The 15243-nt window shown below is 45.6% G+C and overlaps 1 protein-coding gene across 1 annotated transcript in view; it reads right to left on the bottom strand.

Annotated features, from left to right (window-relative positions):
• Positions 1 to 15243, bottom strand: part of CFAP54 (cilia and flagella associated protein 54) — a 3669934-nt gene that overhangs the window by 2634195 nt on the left and 1020496 nt on the right. The window contains exon 14 of the mRNA XM_069629416.1: positions 1777 to 1914. Within this exon, the coding sequence (XP_069485517.1) occupies positions 1777 to 1914 (138 nt within the window). The remainder of the gene's footprint in view (positions 1 to 1776; positions 1915 to 15243) is intronic.

Below are 15243 nucleotides of genomic sequence, written 5' to 3'. Positions count from 1 at the left end.
AGGTCAGTACAGTTTCCATTTCTGTTGAAATAATTGCTATGTGGATTAGTAGCTTCCTCCAATCTTTTAGTGGCCAGATGTTATGGTTTACAGAATATGGTCTACTTTCAGCAGCTATTGAGTAGCACATATGGCAGACTCAACAATAAAGATGGACTTGTTTAAGTAAATTAAAAGTGATGTTTATTCCTCTAGTGAACACTTTTAGTTTTGTGAGTCGAGTCTGTAACCTTCTTGGGGGATCTAAAAGAGTACAGTTGTCCTTGGCATGCCATGTTTACACCTAAGAGATCAAGGTGTTATACTTCAGGACTTACTGCTCTGGCAGGCAAGGGTCTGCATTTCCCAGTACACTGACTCAGCTTTATTTACTTGTGCCCGAGAGTCAGTCTCAGTCACTCTCTCGCAGTCTCTCTCCTTCTTCAACTTTTGCCACACATACAGTTTGTCAACAAAGCAGTCGGGTTGGTAGAGATGCTCCAGCCTTCTCAGTCCCATTAAACTGCCTTAGTCCCTCGACACAAAGGGATTCTGCCACACTTAGCGTTCCTCAATTCTTCAGCACTCAGTCTCTCCTCGTGGAGCTTTTCTATGCACAAAGCTTGCCAATGGTATAATCGAGACTGGCTGCGTCTAGGGTCTTTAAGCTTCTCTCGCGTGCTCCTCAGCATTACTTCCTTAGCACCTGGGGAACGCTCTAATTCTTCATTTGGTTCAGACTTTCCAATTTGCTCAGTGCTTAGTCATGGAGTTTCCAGTCCAAGTGGTGGGCGTTTCTCTGTTTGGTGGTTTGGCCTCACATACCCTTTCAGCATTCTCTATCTCCCTTCAGCCAAGCAGTTCCTTACTTCCCACATATTAGTCTGCAGTGGGTGGAGAGTGGCATTCTAGCCTGGTTGACACAGATATTCAGCCTGTGGTCTCCAGTTCCTTAGTCAACCTCCTAACAACAAGTGGGCTTCTGCAACTCCATAGTTGCTTCGTGTCCATGATGGGTGACAGGACAATGCTTGGCTGACAATTGTGGAAGACCCACAGAGGTCAGGACCAGTTGAAGCAAAAGCTCCCTTTTTGTTGCTTTTCCAGCTCTACGAAATGTCATTCTAGTGCTGCATGGCTTCTCAGTTTTATATATCCTTGTCTATCTTACTGTAGGTTTATAGCTTGTAATAGTATGCAACCTAAGCCTTCTGACCCTGCCGATAAAAGCAATACAGTCAGATTTACCGTCTACTCTTAGGCAAGTCCCTGACACATGGATATCGGGACCATTCCAAGTTCCCTGCCTCGCTCTGAGGCCCTTCAGCGGTTTGACCAGGAGGGCCAGATGCCTCACCAAACTAGGGTGTGATGATCTGGAGGCAGATTGGGTGGTGGGTGGGGATCCACTGGTCACACACAGTCCTTATTCCCCATCTCAGGGCAGAGCACAGTCACATACTGCCAACTAGGGAAAGGGTCTTTTAAAGAGACACTGCTCCTACACCTGGGATGCAGAGACTATATGGCAATATACTGTACTTTGTAACCTGTGGCACAAGAGTTCAATATATGATACTATTGCAAACAAAAGCCAGTTTTATTGTATTTACTGTATCCCATTTCAGGTGGGGATTGTTCTTGTCTTTGCAGTTTGCTTCACATAAAATAAGTGCAGGATTATTCCTAAAGTAACCTCAAGGTCTGTGACAAGGTTGTAGGCTAAAATATTCAGAGTAACCATTTATAGAGATAAACATGAATCTGACAGAGTATAAGAATAAAGAGAAAAGGTACCTTGCTGTTTGCTTCAAATTTCTGAATGAACTTGGAGCCATCACTTCCACTCAGTTGGATTCTATGAACTGCAGGTTTACATTTCTGCCACAAAAACATGACCACATCTACTATCAAGTCTTTATCTGGTAAAACAGCCTGAAATACAGAAACAATTTTTAGTGCACAGAACAAGGTGTATATATTCAGCTCATGAAAAACAAACAATAGTATACATATCAATGGCACCAGCATCTTGAGTTCAGTCCACGGAGAGGCATCAGATGGATACACACACAAAGAAGAGGTAGGTTTGAAAGGTACTGTGCTGATGCTCCAAGGAAAGGGACTCATGACATTATAGGTGGGCTGACTCTCATCCACATTCTTTTCTGTGGCACTGTTCAGCACTGCTAACCCAAGCATCAGCCCTGACATGGAAATGTTTACATCAATACACATCTAAAAGAAATTGCAAAGACACAAGTGCATAAACGTTGGCAGAGTAGATCTGTACAACGGTTTGTGTGTTGAAAGCAACCAATACTACTTTGGATGTAGTAAAGTTTCCATTAAGGTCTAGATGGGCATTCTCATCAGCTTCATTATAAAAAAGAGTGATGCAATGGACCAACTAAAGAAGGAGTGAACTGAGACATCTCTTGACTCAACATGGAAAGGTTATTAGTATTCCATCATCTGTATCTTAATAAAATCCACAAAGAACTGATAAGATTTTCAGAGGGGCTGGATCTTGGAACCCTTTTCAAAACAAATATAAAATTGACTTTCAAATTAGAAATTGAAAGGCCGTGTCCGATCCGAACGAGGCAGATCCCGGATTGACAGTGTCATCGATAATAACTGAGTGCGACACTGGTCCGATCGGTCCATTCTCGAGACTTTCGCAGATTTTTATGCTACCCCTATGCCCGACAGCGGGAGCACAGCCCGCAGGACCTTGATGCTCTCCTCGACCGCATCCCAATGTCCCTCATATCTTTAGCTACTAAAGAACAATTAGATGCACCCTTCACCCTCGACGAAATCGCCTCGGTCATCTCCGCCCTTCCTAAGGGGAAAGCTCCTGGCCCAGATGGCCTAACTGCCGAATTCTATCAAGAGCATGTTGCCCTTCTTGCCCCGCGACTTCATGAGGTCTGGGTCGAGTCCCTGCGCCTGGCCACCCTTCCCCAGACCCTGCGTGAGGCTGTCATCACTGTGCTTCCCAAGCCGGGTAAGCCTCTTGATGAATGCGGCTCCTACAGACCCCTGTCCCTCATCAATACCGACACCAAAATTTTCGCCAAGGTCATAGCTAACAGGTTCCTCCCCATCATGAAATATCTGATCCACCCGGATCAAAGTGGTTTTGTCCCTGCCCGCTCCACTGCATTAAAAATCCAGCGGTTATTCAACGTTATTTCTAGGATATACCCCAAAGCCAACGCGGTTGCCGTGACGCTAGACGCCCAAAAGGCGTTCGACATGGTCTCATGGCAATACCTGTGGGCGGTGCTGGTGAAGATGGGGATCGGCCCATACATGTTGGCCTGCATTAAACTGCTATATACTAACCCTGTCGCCAGAGTCCTGGTTAACTCTCACCTTTCAGCTCCCTTCACCCTCCATAGAGGGACCCGTCAGGGCTGCCCATTTTCTCCCCTCCTCTTTGCGATGGCTATCGAGCCCATGGCGGATAGTGTCAGAGACAACCACACCCGTCAATTACACCGAATCAGAAATCTTCCCCCTCACACCCACAACTCCCCAACCTGCATGTGAATTCCCACTCAAGTGGGCCCCCGATGGCATCAAATACCTGGGGGTCCAGGTGTCCCTCTCGAAATCCTCTCTATTGGCTGACAACTATGGGGCGGCCGCGCAATACACTGAGACTAGGATGAAAAGATGGTTCCACCTTCCACTCTCACTATCAGGGAGACTGTCCCTAATCAAGATGATCATTGTCCCAAAGCTCCTTTATATATATGCTAATGTCCCACTCTGGCCCGGAAAACAATACTTTGCTGACCTGCACGCGGGTTGCGCTCGCTTCCTGTGGCATTCCGGTGCCGTTCGTAGGAAGTGGCAATTTATGACTCTGCCCTACGAGAAAGGGGGCTTCAATGCGCCCGATCTTACTCAGTACTGGATAGCCGCACAAGCTCAGCGCGCCACTTACTGGTACCACCACCAGGACCCTCCTCCCCATGTTAAGCTTGAGAGACTTGCGACTGCAGAAGTAAATGTCATGTCCCTTATCCTCTTCCACTCGTATCACTCGGACGCCCCCGCTGACCCGGTGGCCTCCACCATCAGAGCGTGGCGACAGGTTATGATGCTCTATTCCGGCTCCCCCCCGTACTATAAATGGCTTCCCTTATGGTCGTTCACTGGCCTCACCCCCACACAAGATAAGCTACTGATGCGTCACTGGTTGGACCTGGGATACAGATCATTCGCCGACATGTTTCCCGATGGGAAATTTATCACCCCTCACACTTGGAGGCCAGGGCACTCCAAGTCCTTTCTGGAACTGCTGCAATACTTTCGACTCAGAGCGGCTGTCCAGGACATGTGGCCCTCGTATCCTGATGAACCCCCTGAGTCCCCAGAGATTTGCTATATTGCGAACTCCGCTGGGGGCAGGGGCATAGTGTCCACCCTGTATAAAATGTTTATGGCGAGAGCCCCCGAACCCTCCCATGCTGTCCGGGATGCCTGGAGCCGCGATCTGGGGTTAGACATCACAGATGGTATGTGGACCAAAATGTGCATGCATACACGCAAGGTTTCTCTCAGCTCCAGGGTCAAATGCATTCAATACAAGTTGCTCAATCGCCTATATTACACCCCTCACGCGGTTGGGAGATTTGCACGGGACCACTCCCACTCCTGTCAGAGATGTAGATCCAGCAATGCGGACCACGCACACATGTTCTGGTCTTGTGGGGCACTGGCTCCGTTCTGGGACGCGGTGCTTGGGGCTCTCTGTGAGATGGTGGGATTCCGCGTTGACCCTGACCCCCTGTCTCTACTGTTCGGGGTCTGGGAGGGGAATGACGCGAAGCGGGCTGCTAGATTCCTGAATGTGGCTGCGATTGTAGCTAAGAAGTGCATTCTGCGGTGTTGGAAACAGCGATCCCCCCCTTCACTACAGATGTGGTTGAAAGCCCTCACTTGGACACAAATATGTGAGGAGAACTACATCAACATGTTGCCTGGGAATGCTAGACCTAAAAATGTTTGGACTGAGTTCTGTAGCTACCTGAACAGAAGGGTTGACCTGGAGCTTCTGTCTTCTCCCCCATCTCCGGGGCAGGGGATGGACCATGCTGTAAAATGAATGGCCTGCTGTAATTTACCTGCTGGTATATGCTTGAGTGTTTTCTTTGCTGCGCCTTTGCATCGACACCTACTCTTTTGACCTGTACCATATGTTGTTACTGTAACATGTACCGTGCCTACTACTGCTTCTTGCCAATAAAGAAAAGTTTAAAAAAAAGAAATTGAAAGGCCTTCTCAGCTTTCTTTTTTAACACAAAATTCCACCAAAAAGCCCATTTGTGTTGTTTTTCAGTCTGAACCTTTATTCATAATAGTATGGAAGACAAATTGTTACTAGAATGTAACCTAAAAATGTAATTGAAGGATGATTTGCGATTGCTATAAGAGAAATGCTTATTGTTGGGGAACTAATCAAAAAAATGAATTGGCAATGGAAACCATCTTGGCTGGTGCACGTTTAACATGGGAGCATGGAAGCGAAGGCCAATAATATACTTGTTTGCAAATTTGAGTTTTGCTATGCATAATTAGCTTGGTGAATGCCTAAACCACCAAATTATGTTGAGAAACCACTGATAAGGCCCAGTTTGCCATCATTGCAAATTACATTTCAAACCTTAAATGGATTCACTGCTCCATGTTTATCTTGCTTAGACATAGCTGTTCACCTTGCAGTACCCGGGACTGTTCACCTTCAATGAGTAGAGTATTGTGTGATTGGAGAGGCAGGCCCTCACTGTCAGGATTTTACACACCCTGCCTCCTCCGTCACTCCAGTAGGATGTTCAGAGACTCAGTTTACAGCCAAACAAATATTTTACATGGGATACATTGCCTCTGCTTTAATTTATCTGCTTTTCGCATAAAAAGTTGGACCACATTTTTTTCATGCTGGGTTTTGAGTTAGTCCAGCAAATGCGTTATGGTAGATGTATGTTGTCCAAGAGGTAAGGGGCTGGGTAAAGGATGTTAATTACATTCACTTACAGCAGGCTATCAAGTGATGTTGATTACAATCAGTGCCTGCAGGTTGGCTCCTTCCTGCTTATTCATTCTTGAGTTTGGTAGTTGCAGGCTACCAAAAGGTAGAGTGGGCTTGAGTGTGCACAGCTGTATCGGGCTGCAATCTGCTCCACCTTGTGTGGCTGTGCACAGGAAGAGCTCTCATAAGCTCACTCTCCCCAGTAGTAGTTGCCTATTACCTGCCTTCCCTGGGAGTTCCTGCTTTGTGCTTCTCTGACCAGTGTTTGACCTTTTCCATGAGACCCTGGTTTTCTTTTTTCTTTTTTATTTATTGTGATTTTGGCTGAAACCAGTCAACCATATACAAAAACCATACAATCAATTAATAAATATACTCCATATATATTGATTTCCTGTGGCTGCTTTCTGCAGCGTCTTGAATGCTGTTTGCTGTTCAAGCCTACCCGTTTTGACATTTCTTTGAGATCCTGTTTTTGCCTCTGAACCCTGCTTGTCATGGCAGCTTTGTGCAGTGTCCTGTTTGAATAATTGCACTGCCTTCCTGTCTTCCTACAAAGACCCAGTTTGCCTATGAGCTTTCCCCCTCAGGCTCCTTCCTGTATTGCTCCAACACCCTGCTTTCTCTTTGAGTTTTCCCCTTAAACACACCTTCCGATCTTACTCCTAAGAACCCGCTTGTCTGCAAGTTTCCCCCGCACTGTCTTTCCTTGTTCTGTAAGTTATGTTCCTTTCTGTTTCTCCCTACAGTTCAAGTTTCTTGCTTTACTGCCTGCCACAGTATGCACAGTCTGCCACAGTTCTTACTTTTCCAAGTATTTGCTCAGTTTGCAGCAACTCCCTGTACTGTTTATGACTAGTGCTTAGAGATTCCTGAGACTCCTGTAACGTTAGGATCCTGAGTCCCTCTGCCTGCCTCCTTGCTAGTCCCTCATATCTGTTCTGATTCTTGGCTCGGGATTCTTTGCTCTACTGACATGCCTATGTGCCCTATAAGTAGCCAATCTCCCACCTTTAGCCTCAGTTTTCAGTTTGTGCATGTTTCATTGTTTTCTCCGTCTGTCCTGTAATTCGTTATTTCTATTAACTCTAATTTTTCAATGACAATAGGTCCACTGTTCTGCCCCAGCCCACTATATGTATACAATGTGATCCCTGGGTTGGTTGCTGTTAAGATCAGATAAGTGAAATGCTTCATTTGTCCTTGTCTAATCATGGAAGCCTTACCTATCTCAGTATATGGTATTCAACTTTTCCCTTGGACTGAGAACAACCATTTCTTCAGCATGTCCAACCCATGACACCACTGTTCGATTGGTAATACTAATCTGCTGGTATCGATCCCAAAGGCCTTCTCGAATCTCTCTGGGTAGCCCATATCATATTCCAGTACACCCATTATTTAAACCAATCCTTGGCACTGAGTATATTTGCCTTCTTCCCTGGTTTCTCTTTTGCTTATGGCCAGCCCCTTCCCCCTCCTCGGAACTACCCGTCTTTACATATATCAAACTGGTATGTACCCTACTATTGCTATATGTTGTTACCCCCTGAATCTTCCTTGTGTTTGCCTGCGCTCCCCTAACACTCCCATATGACTTCATGGTAATATTCCATATTTATAGTCAACACTCCTGTACAGCAAAAGGGTATACATTAAGGTCATGGCAGTGGAATGGGGGCTCATTTAAACTGGACAGGGTTTCTCTGTTTTTGTACCTATTGGTGAAACAAACCTAACCCTCTTCACCTGGAAGCTATGAATCCACCCTTCAAAGCGCCTACACTCCAGAACCTAAAACCCCTCACCTCAAACACTCAACCTATCAGCTGGCTAAGTGAATTCTGATCAATGCCAGATCAGTTCCAAAAATGTGTCACATTTCCGACCTAATTTCATGTGAAGGTCCTGATATCCTCTTCATCACTGAAACCTGGTTCTCACAAAACCTCCAGCCTGTTACACTTGAGGCCTTCCCCCTGCAGGCTACAAGCTTATTGTGCATAATAGAACCAGCAGGGCAGGTGGAATTGCCATCCTATACAAACCCCACCTCTCCATTTCACACTCGGGGGAACAAGCCTGCAACTCAGACTGCAAATCCATCCTGGTAAAATTTCTGATCACCCCATCACACGCATGCAGCTTCGATCATATATAGACCCTCGGACTACAACAGAGGCTTTGCAGACTCCCTTAGCAAATCCTTAGCAGCTATCTTGGTCTCCCCCCTCCTCACAATACTAGGGGATTTCACCACCTGGTTCGACAACCCACATAACCCCATGACACAATCCTTTCTGGACAACCTGGAAACCCTACATCTAACACAGCTCGTATGCGGCCGTACCCACTCTGCAGGTCTAACCCTAGAAGCAATATTCAGCTCTCCAGAACTGATAACCGCATTGCCACCTCACCCGCTAGTCTGGACGGACTACTCAGCCATCCTCATCACGCTCTCTACTGTAAATGCCCCCTCCCCATCGGCAGGCCCGGGGTCACCTGCCCACTCCCCTCTCTGGAAGAAAGTCAAACTAACACCGGACCTGGCAGACTCCCTACATGCCTTCCTGACCTCCTGACCACCACTCCAGCCTGATTAGATCACCATCCGCCACTTCGATCTCTGGCTCTCGGAAGCACTCTGATGACTCAACCCAGTCCAATCAAGGCCTCTTCCCCCAAATCGTTCACCACAGCTCTCAAAACTCTCAAATCCCAGAACCACACCTTAGAAAGCAGATGGCGTGCATACCCTTTGCTGCTGAGCTTACTGGCCAGAAATATGCATGGATAAAAAATCCTATTACTGGAATAGAATTAACAATGCTCCAAACCACTATAGGGAACTCCACAAGTGTATCTCTGAAATCAATGCCCCAGCATGCACCGCCGCCTCCCCCACCCACAACCAAACTCTCTGTGACTCACTCTCAGAGCACTTCCACAACATTACCCTAGAAAGAAACATCGCCATCATCAATAAAATAGCATTGCTCGAATGGTGATCGCAACCTGGACTTCATATCGGCCTTCAAACCTCCCACTATTCTCTTTCTTCTCTCCTCTAACCCACCCTGAATTTCTAAAGCTACTAACAACCATCTCTTATGTTTGGCATGTCCCATCTGTTGCTAATAAAAATTCTCCAAAGAGCCAAAACATGCAACGCACAAGATACAGGAAACAAAAATGTATTCCAATAATTGTCAGGGAGGGAAACATCCATCAGACATTCAAATTGTAGTAGAGTGAGTAAATGCTTATATTGTAGTTACAGGAAGCAAAAAGCAACACTTACTTTCAAAAGTATACATCAGTGATTGGTTGGCAAGCATTGCAGCATACATGATTATATATATTGCACATTTTCATTGGCCTATTCTAAACATGTGGTAATAGTGACGTCTATACTGTTTATCTCATTTCTAATGAAGTCATTTTATTTCAACTGCACTGTAATTGTACCTCATCAATAACATCCTGGATGCGTCCAATTATAAGAATCTGGTAGTGAACAATTTAGTTGACATGTACAATATTACACTGGAATCAGCCTTAAACATCACTGCACCACTCAAGCAAATAAAATCCAAACCAACCGCCCACCTCAACAAGTGGTTCACGCCTGAACTAAAAGTCCTAAGGAATACTAAAAGGATGGCAGAGACCACATGGCGAAAATCCCCTACCACGCAGAACAAAGTTGTGTTTGCTACAGCAGCTGCATCCTACAAATCTGCCATCCTATCCAAATAAAAGAAGCTTACAACACCGGAATCCTTAATGCCAAATCAAGTTCGAAGGAGCTCTTCAGCATCTTAGAGGAACTAGAATCTCCAGCAGCCCCCACTGAGGATTGCACTAAGGATGCTGCCTGGTGTTCTAATATCCAACAAGCCCTAACTGACAAAATAGAGCTATTACAAAATAAAATAAAATCCAAAAAGAGCAGCCTTTTGAGTACCCGCCCCACCAAACCAGCGCTTGAGCAAAGACTCCTCCAATGCCCACCTTTTGCGTTCTCTCAAGTGACTCCAAAAGAAGTGGAAGACATCATTAAGAACCTGAAACCAAAAGGTGACATTTGTCTGGCTTCCATCATTAAGGAAGGAGCCAAAGATCTATCCCGTTCATTGCAACACTCAAATTCCTCATTCGAGACTAATCATGTACCTAACAATCTCAAGGAGGCTTGGGCCATGCCTCTCTAAAATAAAAATAAAAAAAATAAACCTAGACCCCAATACCCCAACAAACTACAGGCCTATTACTACCGTCCCCTTCCTTTTGAAAATCTTGGAAAGAGTTGCATATTTGCAAATCAAGAAACACCTGGAAGAAAAAAAACTTACTAGGCCTTAGGCAATCTGGTTTTAGGCCAAGACATGGAACTGAGACAGCACTTCTGGACTTGAAAATCCAGATGGATGAGGCGAAGGACAAAGGCAACCTAGCGATCCTGCTGCTGCTAGACTTGTCTGCAGCATTTGATCTAGTTGATCATCACATTTTAACTGGACATCTGACCACAGCAGCAGCCTTTTACACCAACGCCTCCAATTGGATCAAATCCTTCTTATCCAATCGAACCACCAGAGTTTTCTCATCCTCAGCAAACCCAATACCGATACTCTGCGGGATTCCTCAAGGATCCTGCGTGCCACCAACGCTATACAATATATTCACGAAGCTCCTCTTCGATCGCCTGGATAACTTGGGTGTCATCTACACCAACTGCGTCTCGGGAGGATAGCTCAGCGGCAACGTGCTCAGCTTGGAAGCAAGACGACATGGAGCAACACAGGTTCGATCCCCGGGTCCGCACTTAGAAACGTCTGGGTATTAAGCACGTTATAAATAACCTATCATATCATAACTATGCAGCTGACACCCAGGTCCTCATTTTGCTCACTGGCCACTGCAATGAGGATTCCATGTTAATTAATGCAATCTACCTAGAAATCCAGGACTAGATGGCTACCAACAGCCTGTCTCAATTATGAAAAGACACCCAGGCTCGCCTTAATAACCTAGACCAGAGGTATTCAGCCTTTAACATTGACGGGAACATGATCAAAGTCGCAAGGAAATAAAAACCTTGGGAGTCTATCTGAACTCGACTCTGTCCCTAAAGAAACAAATCAGCTCTGTGGCGTCGTTTACAGCCTACACCAACAAGTTAATCTACAGTTGTAAACCCTATCTTTCCACTAGCAGTTGCATAACGTTAGCCAGAGCCCTAGCATTGTCAAAGATGGACTATAGCAACACACTTTTCCTAGGAACCACTGAACAGAATTTAAATAGGCTACAGGTCTTACAAAATAATTCCCTGAGAGCAGCACTTAACCTACCTAGATCCAGCCATATCTCAAGTATCAGATGGGAAGCCAACTGGCTGTCAGTTCGCGACAGAATTTCTCTTCGCACTATCAATCACACACAAATGCGTGTCTAACACTGCTCCCAAATATCTGTCCGATAAATTCAGCATATACCAACCATCTCGGACCACCAAATCTGCCCACACCCATTGCCTCTCAGTACCAAGGTTCAAATTAAAAACTGCGGAGGAGCTAGTTTCCAGTCCAAGCAGCCAAATGCTGGAACTCCCTGCCTCTCTCCTATAGACTAGAACCAGCTTTCCTTGCATTCAAAACTGGTGTAAAAACTTGGCTTAACGATAAGGCTCTCCGATGGCACTACCTATCTCTGACACTATGCTTTTTTTGCCCCTCTTGGTTGTCCCTCCTAGGATCACCTAATTTGCATGTTTTCACTTGTAATGTCTATCCCCTGACCTAACTATAACCATTGGTCTCCCCTACTGTCGCTTTTTCATTTGCAATGTCCGTTGTCAGACCTATCTGTAACCAGGGGTCTTCTCAACACTGTCGTCACTTATTTATGCCTGTAACATTTAAGTTTTCCAGCGCCCAGTTACCTGAGGGTTCAGATTTCGATACAAATAATAAACAAATACAAATAAACAAGCAAGACACATGTATCAAGCAGAACTACATTTACTATTGGTTGTTTCAGGAGGCGCAAGAGTGGAGGGAATGATTACAAATGTTAGAACCAATCATCTTCGTGAGACGGGACAGTGTAACACAGAATGATAACATCCAAGTTCCGTCCTGAGATGAGCTAAACGGATTGGCACAAGAATACTGTTCTCATGCTCTAATAACTGTGTATTATCAGTTAATTTTGTAACTTCACTTGGTGGGAAGGTTACTAGCATCTCCTTCCGGCATGAGTTTATCTTTGTTCTAATTCTAACTTTGTGTGGTGGGTCCTCGCTGGGTGACAATCGTACTCATCCACAATGGCATGAACGTGGATTTGCTCGTGCAGTGCATATTGCCATAAAAGTGTCTTTATTTTGCTAATATGTTTCAGGCAGTGTTACATGAGTATATGCAGCTATACTAATTCATTTGTTCCCGTGTAATTCTATTATATAGGCAAAGGTGCTTATGCAAGATGAGTTGTCTGCATAACTGTTTGTTTACTAACGAGAGCTCTGCAATCGCTATTGTTCCTACAGGTGACAGTGCTACATTCTATCTCTATGAACATGCTTTTTCCATGTCTGACTGTTGACTTTCTGCCAAAGTACGACCTTCATTAAGTTACGTTTGGGGCTTTAGCCTAAGTACACAATTTCATCTGAAATATGTCTGAAAATTCTGAAAATCTTACATGGTCTGATCAATTTGCAAATTAAACTCTGGGAATCTTTCTTCGCTCTGGCCTGTGGCTGTGTAAAATGTCTGCCTTTCAGTGAAAGTTTTGAATGCTGCATTCTACTGCTGGCTGATAGGTGGAGGATCTCATGCTGCAAGGATGGTTTTCTACATCTGTAAGCCTACGTGTAGTGCATTCAGCTAAATGTAAAATACTGGTGATCATGTATTTTGTCAATATAAACACTCCTACATTTCTGAAACTGAGGCAAACAGCTGCTGGTTTGGGTTAAAGGGACATGTGTGCTTGCCTATGAAAGGTATGTTATAGCCTAACTAAAATGTAGGTGCCAGGCCTTGTTGGGCCTGCATTCAATGCCTTTCACGAAATGGGGCTGCTTGCTTCTTTGCTATGTGTTGTTACATAGGGATTTTCGCAGCTTGCATTTGCGTGCAGGTTTGGAGCGTTGAATAAAGGTGCCCATATTGTTATACTCCCCTATATTTAGGATCGCCTGGAGACCCTTGCTACCGCTTCTCTTAAAAAAGAAATCCTATCCCCAACCTGTGCCCGCGACATTGCAAGATCTACTGTTAACATATCACTCATGTGTGGCACGTTCCCAGCAGAATTCAAGACCACGTTCATCAAGCACATGCTCAAAAAACCCTCACTCGACCCCCTTGTGCTGGCCAACTACAGACCGATCTCAAACATCCGATTCATAGCTAAACTAATCGACCTAACAAGCTCCTTGCAACTATCCCATTTCACAGAATCCATCCAACTCCTTGACTCGGAAGAATCTGGCTTCATGCCACTAATAGAACTGAATAATGCCTAGTCACCATCTGGAATTATCTTAAAAGACATGCAGACTCGGATGGTGGCGCTTCACTAATTCCACTCGACCTCTCTGCAGCATTCGACACCATTGACCACCCTACCCTTATGGACAGACTGCATTCTCTTTGCATCAGGGATGCAGCCTCCCAAATACTTCACATGCCTCCTTTCTCCTTGAACCCCGGCACTGTCGTCCAGCGCACCTGCACTGTCGTCCAGCGCAGTGCCACAGTGCACCTGTCTCCCCACTACTCTTTAACCGCTACCTGAGCTTTCTCCCAGCACTCATCTGATCGGATGCCCTATCTTGCTATAACTACGAAGACGACACCCAAATCGTCTTCAAGATCCCAAACCAGATCTGGCATCATGCCTCTCAGAAATTGAACGCTGGATGACCGCTAACCACCTCCTTCTTAACCCAGGAAAAACAGAGATCAAGCTCTGTGGAAAGATCGCCCTCTTCCCCCAACCCACCTGCAGCCGTTCGCCCTAGGCCCTCTGCCTCCACCACCAACACAGTAAAAAACCTTAGCTGCATTATGGGCTCGGACCCGACATGATCAAATCAAATCAATTCTGTGCATTCTATGTTGCATCGTTCCCTATCTGACCTTCCCACAAAGAGTGACTATGATCGCTGCTATTGTCCTCTCACGCTTAGGCCATTCTAATGCCCTAAACCTTGCAGGTCCTGCTTCACAGCTAAGAAAACTCCAACGGGTACAAAACACTGTAGTGAGGCTCCTTATTGCCCTAGGCCCTAGAGGACACAACACATCCACCAGCCGTGTCCTTCACTGGTTGCCGACTGAGTGGCGATCCACCTTCAAGGCAATGTGCATCACGCACCAAGCTCTCCACAACACAGGACCAGAATACCTACAACACAAAGTCATGTGCTACAAGCCCAATAGAAACCTGAGATCAGGCACAGCACTCCTCGTCATCCCAGTGGGGAAATAAACCTGAATAGGCGGCTCATCTTTCTCAGTCCAAACACCCACTATCTGGAATTAACATTTACAATCCGCCACATATAGGACCACCTCACAGTCTAGAAGGCTCTCAAAAACAGGTTTTTCCCTTCTGCATCCTGACCCACTTACTCCTTCTAATGGGTGAAATATTACCCCACCTGACAGAAAAGAAGGGGCAACTGATGAGCCGACAAGGTGGTACCCAACACCCCATAAAAGCATTCCAGTCAAGTATTAAGACAAGAAGACAACGCCAAGAAGACCTTGTTGTAACTCGATGACAGCCTTGACTTACTGGTACATCTAGCACTCCATCACAATGGAACATAGCTGTATCCCTCATGGGGCAAAGCCACCCACCCGCATACATCTGCAACAATCATTCATCGACGCCACCCACCTATACAAACTTCACCAATTCCAAAAGAACGCAGCTGAGTCCCACGAAAATATTTGGTACAGCCGTACACATAATCAGACTCCTTGACTCTCCTATTCTCCTGACTGTCACAGCACACAACCAACACACGCATTTTAGAATCCTCCTTCACATCTCGGACCATGGTCCCCCAAATGGTGCTCAACCCCACAACGCTTCAAGGCCATGCGACAGGTTCTATTCAAATGCCATATAGCATAACATAACAAGCGGAGAAGGGGAAGTAATGGGAGAGCTTACAGAATAGGATG

The sequence above is a fragment of the Ambystoma mexicanum genome, chromosome 12 (genome assembly GCF_040938575.1).
Source record: "Ambystoma mexicanum isolate Mex_15411 chromosome 12, UKY_AmexF1_1, whole genome shotgun sequence".
NCBI lineage: Eukaryota > Metazoa > Chordata > Amphibia > Caudata > Ambystomatidae > Ambystoma > Ambystoma mexicanum.
Note: the sequence above shows the minus strand (reverse complement) of the source record. Positions and strands in the feature narration are given on the sequence as shown.